This window comes from Salmo salar, chromosome ssa15 (assembly GCF_905237065.1).
Source record: "Salmo salar chromosome ssa15, Ssal_v3.1, whole genome shotgun sequence".
NCBI classification, from domain to species: Eukaryota; Metazoa; Chordata; class Actinopteri; order Salmoniformes; family Salmonidae; genus Salmo; species Salmo salar.
In genome coordinates this window covers 87,842,722-87,860,604 of record NC_059456.1, presented here as the reverse complement: position 1 = coordinate 87,860,604, position 17,883 = coordinate 87,842,722, and the positions used below count along the sequence as shown (strand labels likewise).

At 39.9% G+C, this 17,883-nt stretch overlaps 1 protein-coding gene across 1 annotated transcript; it reads right to left on the bottom strand.

Moving 5' to 3' along the window:
• Positions 1 to 710: 710 nt before the first annotated feature.
• On the bottom strand, positions 711 to 10,652 carry spas2 (Spermatogenesis-associated serine-rich protein 2). The gene is given in 3 exon segments (NM_001146428.1): positions 711 to 1,208; positions 4,523 to 4,848; positions 10,579 to 10,652. Coding segments are annotated over 2 exon segments (174 nt in total). The 5' UTR covers positions 4,548 to 4,848; positions 10,579 to 10,652; the 3' UTR covers positions 711 to 1,059.
• Between the last annotated feature and the right edge of the window lie 7,231 nt (positions 10,653 to 17,883).

Below are 17,883 nucleotides of genomic sequence, written 5' to 3'. Positions count from 1 at the left end.
TATAGTCAGCATGCATATTTAAATTGAAAAAGTAATGGCAAAATATCAAAACATTCCACCCACACCTCCACAGAAGTGTGATAAAATGAAACATTGCTTTTTAGAAACTTCCATGGCCTAATTCAAATAGTTCCAAATTATATACCGTAATTTCCGGACTATTGAGTGCACCTGAATATAAGCCGCACCCACTGAGTTTTAATTTTTTTTATTATTTTGAACATAAATAAGCCGCACATGTCTATAAGCCGCCGGTGCCTACTGGTACATTGAAACAAATGAATTTTACACAGGCTTTAACGAAACACGGCTTGTAACAAAAATAAATACCGGTAGGCTTTAACGAAACACGGCTTGTAACAAAAAATAAAAAATGAGCAGTAAACAGTAGCCTACCAAGAAAGTCATTGCTCCAGACCAAGCTCCCGTGCAGCAGCTCCATTTCCTTTTCCAACAGCCAGATCAATCACCTTCAACTTGAAAGCTGCATCATATGCATTTCTCCGTGTCTTTGCCATGATGAGGGTGACAAAATGACTACCGTAATCAGAATGATGGGATGTTTGAGCGCGCTCGATTTAATCTAAACAGTAAACAAAAAAGTTGTTTGACCTTAACCCGTTCGGCAATTTCATTGGTCTAATGAAAGCTTCATGCCGCCAAAAAAACTGAGCACGTCACAGAATGTGTTTATTTTTTTTAATTTTTTTGAAAGCGGGAAAAATCCATATATTAGCCACGTCATTGTTTAAGCCGCGAGATTCAAAGCGTGGGAAAAAAGTACCGGCTTATAGTCCGGAAATTACGGTAACAAATAAAGGGTGTTATTGTCACCATAGTGAATGATGGCATTTTCCAGGCGAGGTTATAATCCTAGTTCATACACACCAAGTTTTAGGACGGGGATCGGCTTTATAATGGAAAACATGCATGTGTATGGCATGCGGCAAGTTTATAAATCTCAATATTTTTAGATGTACATATTTTTTTTTTTACTGTGAAATTTACACAACAGATATAAAAGAGGCCCCTACTAGCAAAACTGGAATTGTATTCAAATCAATGCAATTGGAATGTAGTCAAACCTAGAGAGAAATCTTTTGGCGTATGATCCTTTTCAGTCCTTACCTTCTCCTTCATTCTCTCAAACGTCCCTCCCTGGGACATAACCATTTTCAAGTTAGTGTCGAACACCATACCAGAAGTATCTGGGGGGAAAGAGAAAAAAGGTTGCTTGAAAAAATAAATGTGGATTTGGAATCTGTTTTTTGCTGGACCTAGGTCTATTTGCAAAACAAATTGTAAATGCATAAGCACATCATTTGTTCAAACAAAGATCTCCTCATACCTAGTCATTCCTGTACATTCAAAGGTCTTTGTGTTGAAAGTCAACCATGGCTAAGAACACAGGGATTGTCATAAATCATGTGGAACAGACAAGAGGACTTGGATATTTCCTTACTGGGTGAATAATGAGAAGATGCTTGCTTGATAACCTCTTAAGTAAAATATGCAATTGTTTTACAACTTTTTTAATAAGGTGCTTGAGGCCTAGGCCTAAAGATTTTACAAGACTTCTATGGGCTTTATTTAGGATTGATCCAAAAATAACTAACCCTAGAGAAATGAAACTTGTCTCAAGAAATCTTAGCATCTGGACTGTCCCAAAATGATCTGAGATCTGCATTGAATTTGAACCGGTTATAACGGATGTACAGTTCTAGAAACAGAATGAGTCAGCAAAGCAGGGGTTTACGCATCAGACGGATAAGAATACCGCCCTAAACAAAATAAGCTCAATGAGATGAGAAACAGATGGGTTGCTGCAACCCAAAGACATGTGGCATGAGCAAAGAATGCCAGAGGACAGTTTTGCAGTACTCTGCATCAGTTCTAATGGATGGCTTTATTTCAGAAAGTTCATGAAATAGCCTAACTTAATCTTAGAAAAGTTTTAACCCTTAAAAGGTATATTCTATCCAATGTGGACTGCATGAATGTCAGTTCAAATTGCTGTCCATCTCTCTCAACTATTGTGCTTGAAAGGATCCATTCTACCTCAATAAGATGTCTTGGAATGTATCCTTTCCAAAAGCGGTTCTGGCCAAAAGCAGCAGTGGCAACGATGTTTGGTCTGAGACGGTCAATGTTTTCTTTGTCTACAGTACAATAGTAGAGCAGGAAAATCTGATGGACTTCCACCATGCAACCTCAAAATATTAAAATAGAAATTTGCCAGGAGTTCATAGCTTTGAGTAGGGATGTCAAACGTTCAGCCTGCTGCACATCCCCTATGGACGCTCTTCTAGAGCACCTGGTTAAATTCTACAGAAAAAAACCCATCTCTAAATAGTTAAATGTGATTGGGGTAAAAAAATAAAAATGCGATTGCTTTATTTAAAATCAACCCCTGAAACTTAGCCAAAATGCTGCAGCCCGCCTGGTGTTCAACCTTCCATGTCACCCAGCTCTTCTGCACACTTCACTGGCTTCCAGTCAAAGCTTGCATCCAGTTCAAGACCAAGGTATTTGCCTATGGAGCAGCAAGAGGAACTGAGATATGTGGTTGTACCACCTAGCTATCTATCTTAAAGATGAATGCACTAAGACGCTCTGCAGAACAGTGTCTGCTAAATGACTAAAATGTAAATTAAGATAGAATTATTTTGCCATATCTAATTAATGTATAATTACTCTACTTTCCATTGATGTGGACAGTAGGTGTTACTACATTACACAAGCTGATGTTTTTACATTAAATTGAGGGGGGGGGGTTACACATGCTTTTTACCTCAGATTGGTGATGTTACTACAAAGGTTTATAGTTAACACAATGACAAGATCAATTGCTTAAAGCAGATCAATATCTTGTGTACTATTGATTTGTTCATAATTCATGACGGTCTCTCTATAAAAAGTCGCTGGCCACACACAAATACACAGATTTCAAAGTCAAACCTTCACTTACATAGCAGCCAACCGTAGTCACTTCATATCGTATGGCGGGTCGTGATTCGTTGAAGTTAACTAAGAGAAAAAGTAGTTTGTTCCCTTTTCCGTGATGGTAGCTTCACGAAATCAACATCCCCCATTCCAAAATATCGATAGAATTTATAGAAGGCTTCTATCTAACCAACCATGTATAGGTTATTCCAAGTTTCCGTGTGGCCTTTGAATAGCGTTAGTTTAAACAACACTACACCCCAAACGTTTGCCCCCTGTTCTATTGATTTCAGCGTGATATCCATGGAAGTGATTAACAGAAAAATGTTATGCTATACTTACCGCATTGGAGACCCACTTGAAAAAAAATGCAACACTTCAACATGTAGCTAGCAGTCTTCTTTAAAATGGTCCTCTAACCAGTGATATACACATTGTTCCCAGATTCCTTGTGGTTTTGTAGCTGTGTTAGTTTTAACAGGACGTGAAACCTCATCTCCCCCCTATTGCGTAATTGATTTCAACGGGATAATCGATAGGAGGGATTGACAAAAGCGTTGCATTAGTGTTTCTGTTCTGGTGGCCCCCGTATCAAAATGCAACATTCCAAAAAGTACCTGACTGTTCTGCAGGTTGTCCTCTAACCAGTGATGTAAAAATATATCCAGTTTCCATGTGATTGAGTTGTGGTAGTTTCAACAGCGCATAAACATGACTCCAAAAACATGCTGTGATTGATTTATTTTGATGATATAGGCCTACCAGAAATCACCAAAACAGGTTTCACCGGCCTACTATGAGATGAGTGTATGGCCTAAACAGACCCACTTGACTAAATTGCATATCAATTTGTCGAGTGCTGCTTATTTAACCTGATGCCAGCTCTGTGTGCTATCGTATCAACTCCTTGTCAGATGATGTGGCAATCAATGTTTGGCATGACAAGGAGATGACATGTTCAAACATATCTAGGGCTAGGCTACTGCTTCTTGCAGGGAGATACAGCAACACAAGTTACAGCAGCAGATGAAACTTCCACCATTTACAAATACTTATTTAGGAGGACACAATCACTAGGTCAAGGGAGGGCCTATACAAATGTGTCCCGATTGACTTAAGTGTCTTTGAGAATCAGCTTCACACATTTAATGGTGCACAATGCAGAAATCTCTCCGCCATTTCCTGGTTGCTAAAATTGTAATATTTTGCCTAATTTCAGTTTGTGACAAAACAAGCAAGTATAGTGGAGACCATCATTGTACCATCTAAACCGCTGTGAAATATATTTTCCATAACCAAAAATATTGTATTTTCAGCTGGTGTACAAAACTAAAAGACGCAAAGACAAAACTTAATGGGAAGCATAGAAACAGCGAACATAGAACAGATCTACCGCTTCTTAGACTTGCTTTCAATGAAAAATCTATAACTAAAATGTCTATGTGAATTTGGCCGGGGGTCGCCCAAAAAGTTACATAATGCAACATTAAAATGCATTCTAACACTGGTTATAGCATTTTCAATGCTAGTTTATCTGTTTTTAAAAACAAATAGCAGAGACGAATGACAGCATACATACCCTTCTGGCTGTTTTTCTTCGCCATGTTGTAACTCCACTAGTCCAAAAAGTAGAGTAAGTAGGTCACAGCTGATATGTTCCCCAGAGTACAGCTCTTCAAGTCAAAAACAAATCAATAAAAACTATTTTCCAGATATTCAGTTTGAACTAGTTTCCTAAATGGAGACTTCAGCTCTTCATGTGTAGAAATGTTCCTCCTTGATTTCCCCTCAGACAGGATGCCAACAAAGGCTCACAAATCTGGCAGTGGGAGGGGTTGAAGGAGGCAGGGGCAGATCAGGCCTCCACCACTTTTCTTCTCCGTTCTCCCCAAAGTTGATCCAATTCTTTAAAAAATGAGACAGAAATAAGGTTACTGTCTTGGGTTGATGTCATAAGCTGAGAGGATTAGAAAGAGTTGCATGAGATGACCTAAGTGAACAGACAGAAAAAAACCTAGTAGTTCATAATTAATCTTGACCCAACAAATGCACACAAAATAAAATGGTTGTAACATTTAGCATATTCAGAGAAGAACTATTACATTGGTGCTGTCAAGCCTATAACTAGACTATTAGGGAAAATGCCTTGAAATGTAGACGACAATGCATGTGCATTGTCTAGAACTGGAAATAGTCATGCACGTTCACAAAAAACTATTCCTTAGCTCAGAAGTCATAAAACTTGATGAAAAACAGATTTAAATAAATTACTCAGTCTGGGACATCCTTCTAGACACAATATTGTACATGACAGCAGCATATTTTCAGTTTTGCTAAAATGCACAGCGAAGAAACCTTTTAATCATGATTTAGTTTAGTTCCTCTGGGTGAATTAAACCTGACGTAGACATGCGGCATGTGATGCAGTTTTTAAATAATTTAACTAATAACTAATAATAATTAAACTGTTAAACCCCCCAAAACAAATCATATGAAGGCCTACAAATCTTTGAGTACAGTTACATGCACTCAATAATAGGATTGTGGATAGTCAGATTAATAATAGTTAAAAACGTTTCCATGCTTTGGAAGATGAACGATTTCTCCAATAATCCTGTCTACATGGACACATCTGAAATCAGGCTGATGGGACTTAAATAAATGTAGAAAATCACCCATCAAAATAAACGTTCTACCACAGCTACCATGTTATTTTTGTGAAGCCTATTTGATTCCGAGTTGGACATATAAAGTTTGCATGTGAAAACTATTTCTAAGATGCATAACTATTTTTTTTTATTTTTTTATTTCCTGAACTCACTTCACTATGGGCATTAGAGGAAGGAATGTGCTACCGGTGCAGGCACATGTGCGAATCAAATACACTTCTGGAACGCTGATTAAGGTCCTAATAATTAGAAAGATCGCTCAGAAAAACAGGTGTTTTAATCGGCGTATGCTTACTTCGATTGTATCCTTAAGCTGATTAAGATAAGCAGAGTAAGGCGTTTACGTGACTGACGTCATACTCGGCCATTTGCCATAATCAATTTAATATTGAATTAGTGTGAATGTAAACGTACTCTCTGAGGTCATGTTGAATTTGTATTAGAGCAAAGTAGGTAGTTAGGATTTTTCAAAAATCAGTCATACAGATAGCTTACGTCACAATGACGTTTTAGCAATACATATTGACACTAGCCAATATGCCAAGTTAACTTGCTGACAGACGCCATGTCCATAATCAGTTTGATCATGCCAAGTTCTTGAGAACCTTGAACACCACCCTCAGCAAACTGTGGAGTCATTTATGGGCCAGCTGTTTCCCACTTAGGTTTCCATTTGACTCAGCAGTCCTGGAAAGGGAAACTTAAACTATGCAAACCCACACCCTTTTCATTATCCCTTCATGTCACAGTCCGGCACTCATTTCATAGCATGCCACCACACCTCTAAACACGTCAAACCATAAGCACTGTCAACAAGTAAGCCAAGACATGGACGCATTGTGTTTATCAAGAGGGATGGTGCTAGTAGGTTACACACCATGTGTTGATTTAGGCAAAACACTGAATAGGACCAGGCAATAAAAATTATATTAATTGGCCTCGGTTCTAAAAACGGAAGAATTTTAGAGCAAATTTATGAAACTGTAATAAGATGTCCTTTAGAAGCCTGAGCCAAATTCACAAGGGTCATCACACAAGATGTTGGCAACCCACTGTCTTGTGAACAGCATTGTAGTTCAATCAGTGCTGCAGGGTCTTGATTCACAAAACACACAGATAAAGGGCACAATCTGGAAATTTGGCCTCATGTAAAAAGTGTAGCCCTGTGTTGATCAACGTTGTTAGGACTGCAGAGACTACAAATTATACCACATGAGACTAAATGATGCCAGGCTGTGTGCTTCCTTATGAATAGGCCTAATAAATTTAGAAAATGATTTTGTTTGGAATCTGGACAGCTTTTTAAGTTTGCTCTGTGTAATCAAAAAGGACACCACACTAAGTACGTTTACATGCACACTAATAAATCGATATTCAACTGACTATGGCAGAGTATGGCATTAGTCATGTAAACACCTTACTCTGCTTATCTTAATTGGCTTAAGGTAATAATCAAAGTAAGCATACACCGATTAAAACACTTGGTTTACTGATCAATCTTTCAAATTATTAGAACATGTAAACAGCTTAATTGGAGTTCCAGTAGCGCAAGCCTCCCTCTTATGCAGGAATGAAGTGAAGATTTTTAGGTATGCATCTTATAGTTTTCACATACAAACCTAATGTCCTAACTCTGAATCAAAAAGTATTCGCAAAAATAACATGGTCACTGTGGCATAAAGTTTATTTTGATTGGCAATTTTCTGCATTTATCAAAAGTCCCATCATCAGTAGCCTGATTTCAGAGGTGTCCATGTAAACATTATTATTATTATTCAAAGTTTTGGGACACTGTAAAGTCCATGGAGAATAAGAGCACCTCCTCCCAGCTGCCCACTGCATCTACGATAATCGAGAATATGAATAAGCATTTTTCTACAGCTGGCCATGCTTTCCACCTGGCTACCCCTACCCCGGTCAACAGCTCTGCACCCTACAAAGCAACTTGCCCAAGCCTCCCCCATTTCTCCTTCACCCAAATCTAGATAGCTGATGTTCTGGAAGCACTGCAAAATGTGGACCCCTACAAATCAGCTGGGCTAGACAATCTGGACCCTCTAAAATTATCCACCGCAATTGTTGCAACCCCTATTACTAGCCTGTTCAACCTCTTTTGTATCATCTGAGATCCTCAAAGATTGTAAAGCTGCCGCGGTCATCCCCCTCTTCAAAGGGGGAGACACTCTAGACCCAAACTGTTACAGGCCTATATCTATCCTACCCTGCCTTTCCAAGGTCTTCGAAAGCCAAGTTAACAAAGAGATCACCGACCATTTCGAATCCCACTCTACCTTCTCCGGTATGCAATCTGGTTTCCGAGCTGGTCATGGGTGCACCTCAGCCACGCTCAAGGTCCTAAACGATATCATAACCGCCATCGATAAAATACAATACTGTGCAGCCGTCTTCATCGACCTGGCCAAGGCTTTCGACTCTGTCAATCACCACATTCTTATCGGCAGACTCAACAGCCTTGGTTTCTCAAATGACTGCGTCGCCTGGTTCACCAACTACTTCTCAGACAGAGTTCAGTGTGTCAAATCGGAGGGCCTGTTGTCCGGACCTCTGGCAGTCTCTATGGGGGTGCCGCAGGGTTCAATTCTTGGGCCGACTCTTTTCTCTGTATACAGCAATGATGTCGCTCTTGCTGCTGGTGATTCTCTGATCCACCTCTACACAGACGACACCATTCTGTATACTTCTGGCCCTTCTTTGGACACTGTATTAACTAACCTGACGAGCTTCAATGCCATACAACTCTCCTTCCATGGCCTCCAACTGCTCTTAAATGCATGCTCTTCAACCGATCGCTGCCCGCACCTGCCCGCCTGTCCAGCATCACTACTCTGGACGGTTCTGACTTAGAATATGTGGACAACTACAAATACCTAGGTGTCTGGTTAGACTGTAAACTCTCCTTCCAGACTCACATTAAGCATCTCCAATCCAAAATTAAATCTAGAATTGGCTTCCTAATTCGCAAAAAAGCAGCCTTCACTCATGCTGCCAAACAAACCCTCGTAAAACTGACCATCCTACTGATCCTTGACTTCAGCGATGTCATTTACAAAATAGCTTCCAACACTCTACTCAACAAATTGGATACAGTCTATCACAGTGCCATCCATTTTGTCGCCAAAGCCCCATATACTACCCACCACTGCAAGCTGTATGCTCTCGTTGGCTGGCCCTCGCTTCATATTCGTCGCCAAACCCACTGGCTCCAGGTCATCTATAAGTCTTTGCTAGGTAAAGCCACGCCTTATCTCAGCTCACTGGTCACCATAGCAGCACCCACCCATAGCACACGCTCCAGCAGGTATATTTCACTGGTCACCCCCAAAGCCAACTCCTCGTTTGGCCGCCTTTCCTTCCAGTTCTCTGCTGCCAATGACTGGACCGAACTGCAAAAATGGCTGAAGCTGGAGACTCATATCTCCCTCACTAACTTTAAGCATCAGCAGTCAGAGCAGCTTACAGATCATTGCACCTGTACATAGTCCATCTGTAAATAGCCCACCCAACTACCTCATCCCCATATTGTTTTTTGCTTCTTTGCACCCCAGTATCTCTACTTGCACATTCATCTTCTGCACATCTATCACTCCAGTGTTTAATTGCTAAATTGTAATTATTCCGCCAGTATGGCCTATTTATTGCCTTACCTCCTTAATCTTACTTAATTTGCACACACTGTATATAGACTTCTCTATTGTGTTATTGACTGTACGTTTGTTTATTCCATGTGTAACTCTGTTGTTTGTGTCGCACTGCTTTGCTTCATCTTGGCCAGGTCGTAGTTGTAAATGCGAACTTGTTCTCAACTGGCCTACCTGGTTAAATAAAGGTGAAAAAAAGAATTAAAAAATAAATTGCTATCATTATTCTTGCAATGCATGTAAACATTTTAAACAAACTATTACATTAACCTAACTATCCACAATCTCATTATTGTGTGCATGTAATCGTGCTCACTGACCCAACCAACCAAACCACTTTGGAGATGAATAGCGTGTAATGAGTAAACCATTTGATTTGTTTTTGAATCCCTTCTCAAACCATTGTTACATTCCTTTGTGGGCTGCCACAGCAAGGCACTTAGTTAACAAATCTGATCTATTAGTCTCTTGTAGACAATACCTCTCAGGAAAGGTAAGGAAACATGTTATTTGGGTAAACTTCCCTTTTAAAATACTTTGCATCCCAATAGTAATACGTTCGTCTGTGCCAGCTTCTGGAAAAGACCATCTGAAACTAACGTTACCTACTTCTGGGGAGCAAAAAAGCAAACATTTCTGACAAATTAGTTAGTGAAGTCCCAAGAGGTAACGTTAGCTAATGTTGCTTAAAAACTAATTTTTACCATCTATGTGACTGCATCTTAGCTACGCCTTTCCTGGCTAGCCTAACCCATTTGCAATGTCTCATTTTATGCATTGCAAACTACTTACCTACTTTAACTCACTTAGCTAATTATGTGCATTGCTGGCAGTTGTGCATTTATTTAGTTCGCTAACTAGCTGACCGGGTACCACCATACCTACGGAATGTCGCTAGGTAATGCGTTAGATAGTTAGGGCTAGAGACCACCTAACGTTAGCTAGTAGCGAACTAGCTACTATTCTCGCTTTAAAATAACGTTATAAATGTGCAAATCCTAAATTAAATGTTAGGTAGGTAGTTATTGCTTTACTGGATTAGCTAGCTATCTAATGTAAATATTTTCAAAACCCCCCGAGACTGCAGTGTAGTCGCCGCGTATCACTGCATTCTTCATCAACTCAGCAGCTACGTTAGCTAGTTACGTTGTTAGCTAGTTTCATTGACAATGCTAGCTAACGCAATTGTCTCTCCAGTTTGACACACAGCAAGCTAGCTAACTGGGTCTGTTTACTAACTTAATAACCAAGATTGTCAGCTAGCTATACAATATTACATTTATATTTTGGAGTGATTAAGCTCCTACCTTGGTGTCTTTTTCTACAACGTTACCAGTCGTCTGTGTTCTCCACTCCCCAATATTTTCCCGGCCTCTCCAATATGGTCTAACTGCAGACCGCAATTCGGGGGCGTTTCTTGACATGGGCGTTAAGATAACAATGTTGCAGGTTAGAAAATGATGTTGGTTAGGTTTAGCTACAGTTGTCAACAACTGTTGTCAACAACTGTTGTCCCCCCCAACGCGAAAGAAACGGCCATGGACCAATAGCGAGCATCAATGGGTGTAACTTGACATCAAGAAACGCCGATATCAGAAAAAAAACGTAATTGTGGTCTGCAATTACACAGTTCACGGTCTCAGACAGGCACATCTATCTGGTCGTCACTCGTAATAACAGCCACAGTGTCATAAATCCAGCCTATTTCTACAATTTATCTTGTTAAAATTTGATTTTTAACCTAAACCATAAAAAGCTAATTTACAAAAATATATAATAAATATATAGCCAATTTTGACTTTGTGGTCTGTGATAACTAGTGGAAACCCATCTTCCACATCATCACTCCTGAACAGACTGAAATCGGTCATTCACGTCACACATGCCAAAATAACCTTTGGACAAAGTTAATTCGTTTATTCAGGCTTGATTTAAGATGTTTTGTAAATAATTGAAATGATCAACACATGTATTCTTGATCATTTCTAGAAGGAGAGGGAAAATACTATCTTTATGTGTCAATAGTCTTGACTATATTATAACTTTTCAGAGTCATTGATGTTTTGAGCACCGCAAAGACCTATCCCAGCAGGGTGTGTTCCAGACTGATTGTCACACACATTGTAGAAGATAAGATTATTATGTCACCTCTGGCCTGCTGGCCCCCCTACCTCTGAGGAAGCACAGTTCCCGCTCAGCCCAGTCAAAACTGTTCGCTGCTCTGGCACCCCAATGGTGGAACAAGCTCCCTCACGACGCCAGGACAGCGGAGTCAGTCACCACCTTCTGGAGACACCTGAAACCCCACCTCTTTAAGGAATACCTAGGATAGGATAAAGTAATCCTTCTAACCCCCCCCCCCTTAAAAGATTTAGATGCACTATTGTAAAGTGGTTGTTCCACTGGATATCATAAGGTGAATGCACCAATTTGTAAGTCGCTCTGGATAAGAGCGTCTGCTAAATGACTTAAATGTAATGTAAATGTAAATGTAAATGTCACACTGGTTCCTGAGATGTAACAAGGTACATTCCAGATTTCCGGCACGTAGGCCTGTGCAGATTATAGGATTGTAAAACCCGATGTAGACAGAGGGAGAGCTAGTGATGGCTGCTCAATGAAACAAGTCCTGTAAGCTCTAGTTTTATCTAATCATAGCTATTACCTGGTGATATGGTCAAGTGCTGCAAAGGACCTAGAAAAGCTGCAGCTGGCCCAGAACAGAGAGTTAGCCCTTCAATGTAGCCAGTCTCTCTCAGCGCAAAGTAGAGGAGAGATTGACTGAATCAATTCTTGTTTTTGTGGAAATATTGTGTTCAAAATTCCAAATTGTTTGTATAATCAATTTACATATATCCATGACAGCTAGGCTGACTGACAGTGTCTTCAGGAAGTACAAGCATTTCACAACACTCGCATTAACGTCTGCTAACCATGTGTATGTGACCAATCAAATTTGATTTGAAGTATTCATACCGCTTGACTTATTCCACATTTTGTTGTTACATCCTGATTTTTTTTTTTTGTAAATTAAATACAGAAATATCTAATTTACATAACTATTCACACTCCTGAGTCAATACTTTGTAGAAGCACCTTTGGTTGTGTTTACTGCTGTGAGTCTTTCTGGGTAAGTCTCTAAGAGCTTTCCACACCTGGATTGTGCAACATTTGCCCATTATTCTTGTCAAAATTCTTCAAGCTCTGTCAATTTGGTTGTTGATCATTGCTAGACAATCATTTTCAGTTCTTGCAATGGATTTTCAAGTAGATTTAAATCAAGTCTGTAACTCGGCCACTCAGGAACATTCACTGTCTTCCTGGTAAGCAACTCCAGTGTAGATTTGGCCTTGTGTTTTAGGTTTTTGTCCTGCTGAAAGGTGAATTTTCTTTGTGTCTGGTGGGAGGCCGACTGAACCAGGTTTTCCTCTAAGATTTTGCCTGTGCTTAGCTTCATTCAATTTTTTTATCCTGAAAAACTCACAGGACTTAACGATTACAAGCATACCCATAACATGACGCAGCCACCACTATGCTTGGAAATATGAAGAGTGGTACTCAGTAATGTGTTGGATTGGATTTGCCTCAAACATAACACTTTGTATTCTGGACATAAAGTTTATTGCTTTGCAGTTTTTAAATATTTTTATTCTGTACATGCTTCCTTCTATTCACTTTGTTATTTAGGTTAGTATTGTGGAGTGACTGCAATGTTGTTGATCCATCCTCAAGTTTCTCCGATCACAGCCATTAAACTCTGTAATTGTTTTAGTCACCATTCGCCACATTGTGAAATCCCTGAGCGGTTTCCTTCCTCTTTCGCAACTGAGTTAGGAAGGACACCTGGATCTTTGTAGTGACTGGGTGTATTGATACACCATCCAAAAGTGTAATTAATAACTTCACCATGTTCAAAGGGATATTCAATGTCTTCTTATTGAAGTTGAATCTGTGTTTAAAATTTACTGCTCAACTGAGGGACCTTACAGATAATTGTATATGTGGGGTACAGAGATGAGGTAGTCATTCAAAAATCATGTTAAACACAACGTATGTGACTTATGCACATTTTTACTCCTGAACTTATTTAGGCTTGCCATAACGAAGGGGTTGAATACTTACTGACTCAATACATTTCAGCTTTTCATTTTAGCTGTAAAAAAGTTTGAAAAACATAATTCCACGTTGACATGTTGTATTGTGTGTAGGTCAATGACAAAAAACTAACTAAATTTAATCCATTTTAAATTCAGGCTGTAACAACAAAATGTGGAAAATGTCAAGAGCTTTCTGAAGGCACTGTACTTACCTCACCAGACATTCCACCAGGGGTCTCTTCACAGTCCCCAAATCCAGAACAAATTCAAGGCAACGCAAAGTATTATTTTTAGAGCCATGATCGCATGCAACTCCCTTCCACTTCAAATTACCAAAGCAAATCACTAAATTTGCTTTAAAAAACAAAAAAATACCTCACAGCACTACACCTCTCCCCTACCTGATCTAAATAACTCTTACGCAGACATATATGTACTGATGTGTGTAACTGTCAGTAGAACCTTTTACTTTCGTTATATTGTTATTTTACATTTGTGTAGTTCAGACCTTGAGCTGTTCCTGTCTATTGATGTTCTGTATTATGTAATGTTTTATGTGGACCCCAGAAAGAGTAGCTGCTGCTTCAGTGACAGCTAATGGATATCCGAATAGAATACTACATTTGTTGCACTTCTGTATAGTAATTCCACCTCCAGAAACATCCCACTAAGCATGGACCGACACCAACGTCTTATTTTGGTCCTGTCCGGACATCTTTTTCTTGGTGCGGTCTGGACCGGCTTTGATATCAACGTTCACGGACATAGATTTTTGGGCCAGTCCGGACCAAATCCGAACATATCATACACGTCTATGTTTGGTTCAGATTTGGTCCGGTCACACATTTGGACAGCACAATACAGTAGAGCAAAGCAGGGTAAAGTGCAATAAAGAAAAGTAGAGTATAGTACAATAAAGTATAGTTCAGTACAGTACAGCACAGTATAATGCACTGTATTGTACCCTACTTTACTCTGTAGTCTACTGAACTAAACTGTACTGAATCAAACTCTGCTCTACTGAATTAAAGTCTACTGTACTGTGCCGTACTGTGCTGTTCAAACTTGTGAAATATAGCCTAGACGTCTATGATTCGTTCATATTTGGTCTGGACTGCCCAAATTTGCACTTGTTTGGGGCGGAGCGCATGAAAATACCCAGCATGCATTGCATTTTTTATTTATTTAGTACATTTACATTTGACTCATTCAGCAGACGCTCTTATCCAGAGCGAATAATAGTCAGTGCATTCAACTAAGGTAGATAAACAAAAACATCACAGTCATAGCAACAAACAAATGTTTCTTTCTGTTACTGAGGATGTTTCTGTTGTTGAAGTGGTCCGTTGGTTAATTCTGTAGGTTGATCATCATCACTGCCAGTTTAAAATGATAAACTTGGATTAGCTAATTGATCATTAGAAAACCCTTTTGCAATTATGTTAGCACAGCTGAAACTGTTGTTCTGATTAAAGAAGCAATAAAACAGGCCTTCTTTAGACGAGATGAGTATCTGGAGCATCAGCATTTGTGGGTTCGATTACAGGCTCAAAATGGCCAGAAACAAAGACCTTTCTTCTGAAACTCATCAGTCTATTCTTGTTCTGAGAAATGGAGGCTATTCTATGCAAGAAATTTCCAAAAAACGGAAGATCTCGTACAATGCTGTGTACTACTCCCTTCACAGAACAGCGCAAACAGGCTCTAACCAGAATAGAAAGAGTGGTAGGCCCCGGTGCACAACTGAGCAGGAGGACACATACATTAGTGTCTAATTTGAGAAACAGACACCTCACAAGTCCTCAACTGGCAACTTCATTAAATAGTACCCGCAAAACACCAGTCTCAACGTTAACAGTGAAGAGGTGACTCCGAGATACTGGCCTTCTAGGCAGAGTTCCTCTGTCCAGGGTCTGTGTTCTTTTGCCCATCTTAATCTTTTATTTTTATTGGCCAGTCTGAGATATGGCTTTTTCTTTGCAGCTCTGCAACTTTGCACGCTTAAATGTACGCACACCATGATGTATAGCAGAGTCTACTGGTGGAAATGGTGTGAAAAGTGTCCTGGTCCCCTAAACCAATCCCTGGGCCATTTCTCAGGTGGACTGGCTGAACTCCTGCATCCTCTCTCCTCTTGCCTCCTTTTGAAAAAGGTCAAAGGTAATTGAGGAGAGTGGCGAGAGACCGTGGATGAAAATACGCTTGTATGAAATGAGATTCCTTTTCCACTCCCAAAATAAATATGTAAACTGGTAAAAATAAGTCAGTTGTGCAAGATATTTTATAGATAAAACAATAAGCAGCATGATGTTAAATGTGTGCATGATTTTTCCCCCTTTGACAAAACAGAAGCTGAAGCAAAGGGGGTGTGGCCAATTTCAACATTTCCGTGAAGGACTCTGGTAGAATAGGATACACACGATTGTCCTTGATGAAATGTGGATATCGAGGAGGGGAGAATACTCTTCTGTTCTTCTACTAACAAATTAACATTCCTCGACCACTTATCAGTTTCCGGGTTACGAAGGAGAGGGTGGAGGACGGACTTTTTCCCAAATGTGAAAATGCCTACCAATGGCACCTACGCGAAGTAGGAATTGATGCTCATCAATATTGTTATGGATAGCCTAGGATGTCTACCCCTATGCACTTAGCGAGATATGAGAGTATCCTGGATCAATGCTCCATGTCCACTATGTCATCTGATAGACGAACAAGGTGAATGTTTCGCCAATCCAATACTCCACATATTATAGAGGGCAGTGGTTAATTAGGGATTTGCCCATGTTTGAGCCCTTGATACAGGTTTTGATTGAGTTTGTACCTAGGCACCTCTACCTACAACATTATTGCGTAGGTGACATAAGAATTAGAAAATTGATTATTGGGTCATGCCCCCAAACCAAGGGACATCACAGTAAGCAAAATTATGTTGAAAAGACATCTAAAATATGTATTTTCCAGACGTTGATGTGATGTTTATTTTAGGTTCTGAATGAAAGGTGAAGATATGTATTTTCCCGACATTGAAAATAATTATTTTCCGGATGTTGTAATCAGGTTCATTTTTGATTATGAATGAAAGTTAAAAAGATGTAATTTACAGACAATGAAAATACATATTTTTCTGGTAATTGATTCTATGGCCAAATTTCAAGTGCACATGCATTCTGAATTAAGTAAGCATTACATCACTATAATACTTTTTAAATGCATTGAATAGGAAAGAGGAGCCAAAATATGTAATGGATTATTGATCTCATCTGTCACATACACTTACAGTATGTTAGCTTTTTCAAAAGCTTTTAAAAGGCTAACACAATGTGCCATTGGAACACAAGAGTGATGCTTGCTGATAATGGGCCTCTGTACACCTATGTAGATATTCCATTAAAAAAAAAACGGTATTCAGACCCGTTGACTTTTCCAACATTTTGTTAAGTTAAAGCATTATTCTAAAATGTATTAAATGTTTTTTTCCCTCCTCATCCATCTACACACAATACACCATAAATGACAAAGCAACATTTTTTGGGTAAAAAAAAAAAAGAAAGAGGAAATATCAAATTTACTTAGACCCTTTACTCAGTACTTTGTTGAAGCACCTTTGGCACCGATTACATAATCGCTGTCTACTTGGATGTCGCTACAAGCTTAGCACACCTGTATTTGGGGAGTTTATCTCATTCTTTTCTGCAGATCTTCTCAAGCTCTATCCTGTTGGATGGGGAGCGTTGCTGCACAGCTATTTTCAGGTTTCTCCAGAGATTTTCGATCGGGTTCGAGTCCGGGCTCTGGCTGGGCTACTCAAGGACATTGAGACTTGTCCCGAAGCCACTCCTGCGTTGTCTTGGCTGTGTTCTTAGGGTCGTTGTCCTGTTGGAAGGTGAACTTTTGCCAGTCTGAGGTCCTGAGTGCTCTGGAGCAGGTTTTCATCAAGGATCTCTGTACTTTTCTCCGTCTTTCCCTCGATCCTGACTAGTCTCCCAATCCCTGCCACTGAAAAACATCCCCACACCATGATTCTGCCACCACCATGCTTCACCGTAGGGATAGTGCCAGGTTTCCTCCAGATGTGACACTTGGCATTCAGGCCAAAGAGTTCAATCTTGGTTTAATCAGACCAGAGAATCTTGTTTCTCATCGTCAGTGTCCTTTAGGTGCCTTTTGGCAAACTCAAAGCGGGCTGTCATGTGCCTTTTAGTGAGTGTCTTCCACCTGGCCACTCTACCATGAAGGCCTGATTGGTGGAGTGGTGCAGAGATGGTTGTCCTTCTGGAAGGTTCTCCCATCTCCACAGAGGAACTCTGTAAGAGTGACCATTGGGTTCTTGATCACCTCCCTGACCAAGACCCTTCTCCCCCAATTGCTCAGTTTGGCTGGGCGGCCAGCTCTAGGAAGAGTCTTGGTTGTTACAAACTTCTTCCATTTAAGAATGATGGAGGCCACTGTGTTCTTGGGGACCTTCAATGCTACAGAAAAGTTTTGGTACCCTTCCCCAGATCTGTGCCTCGA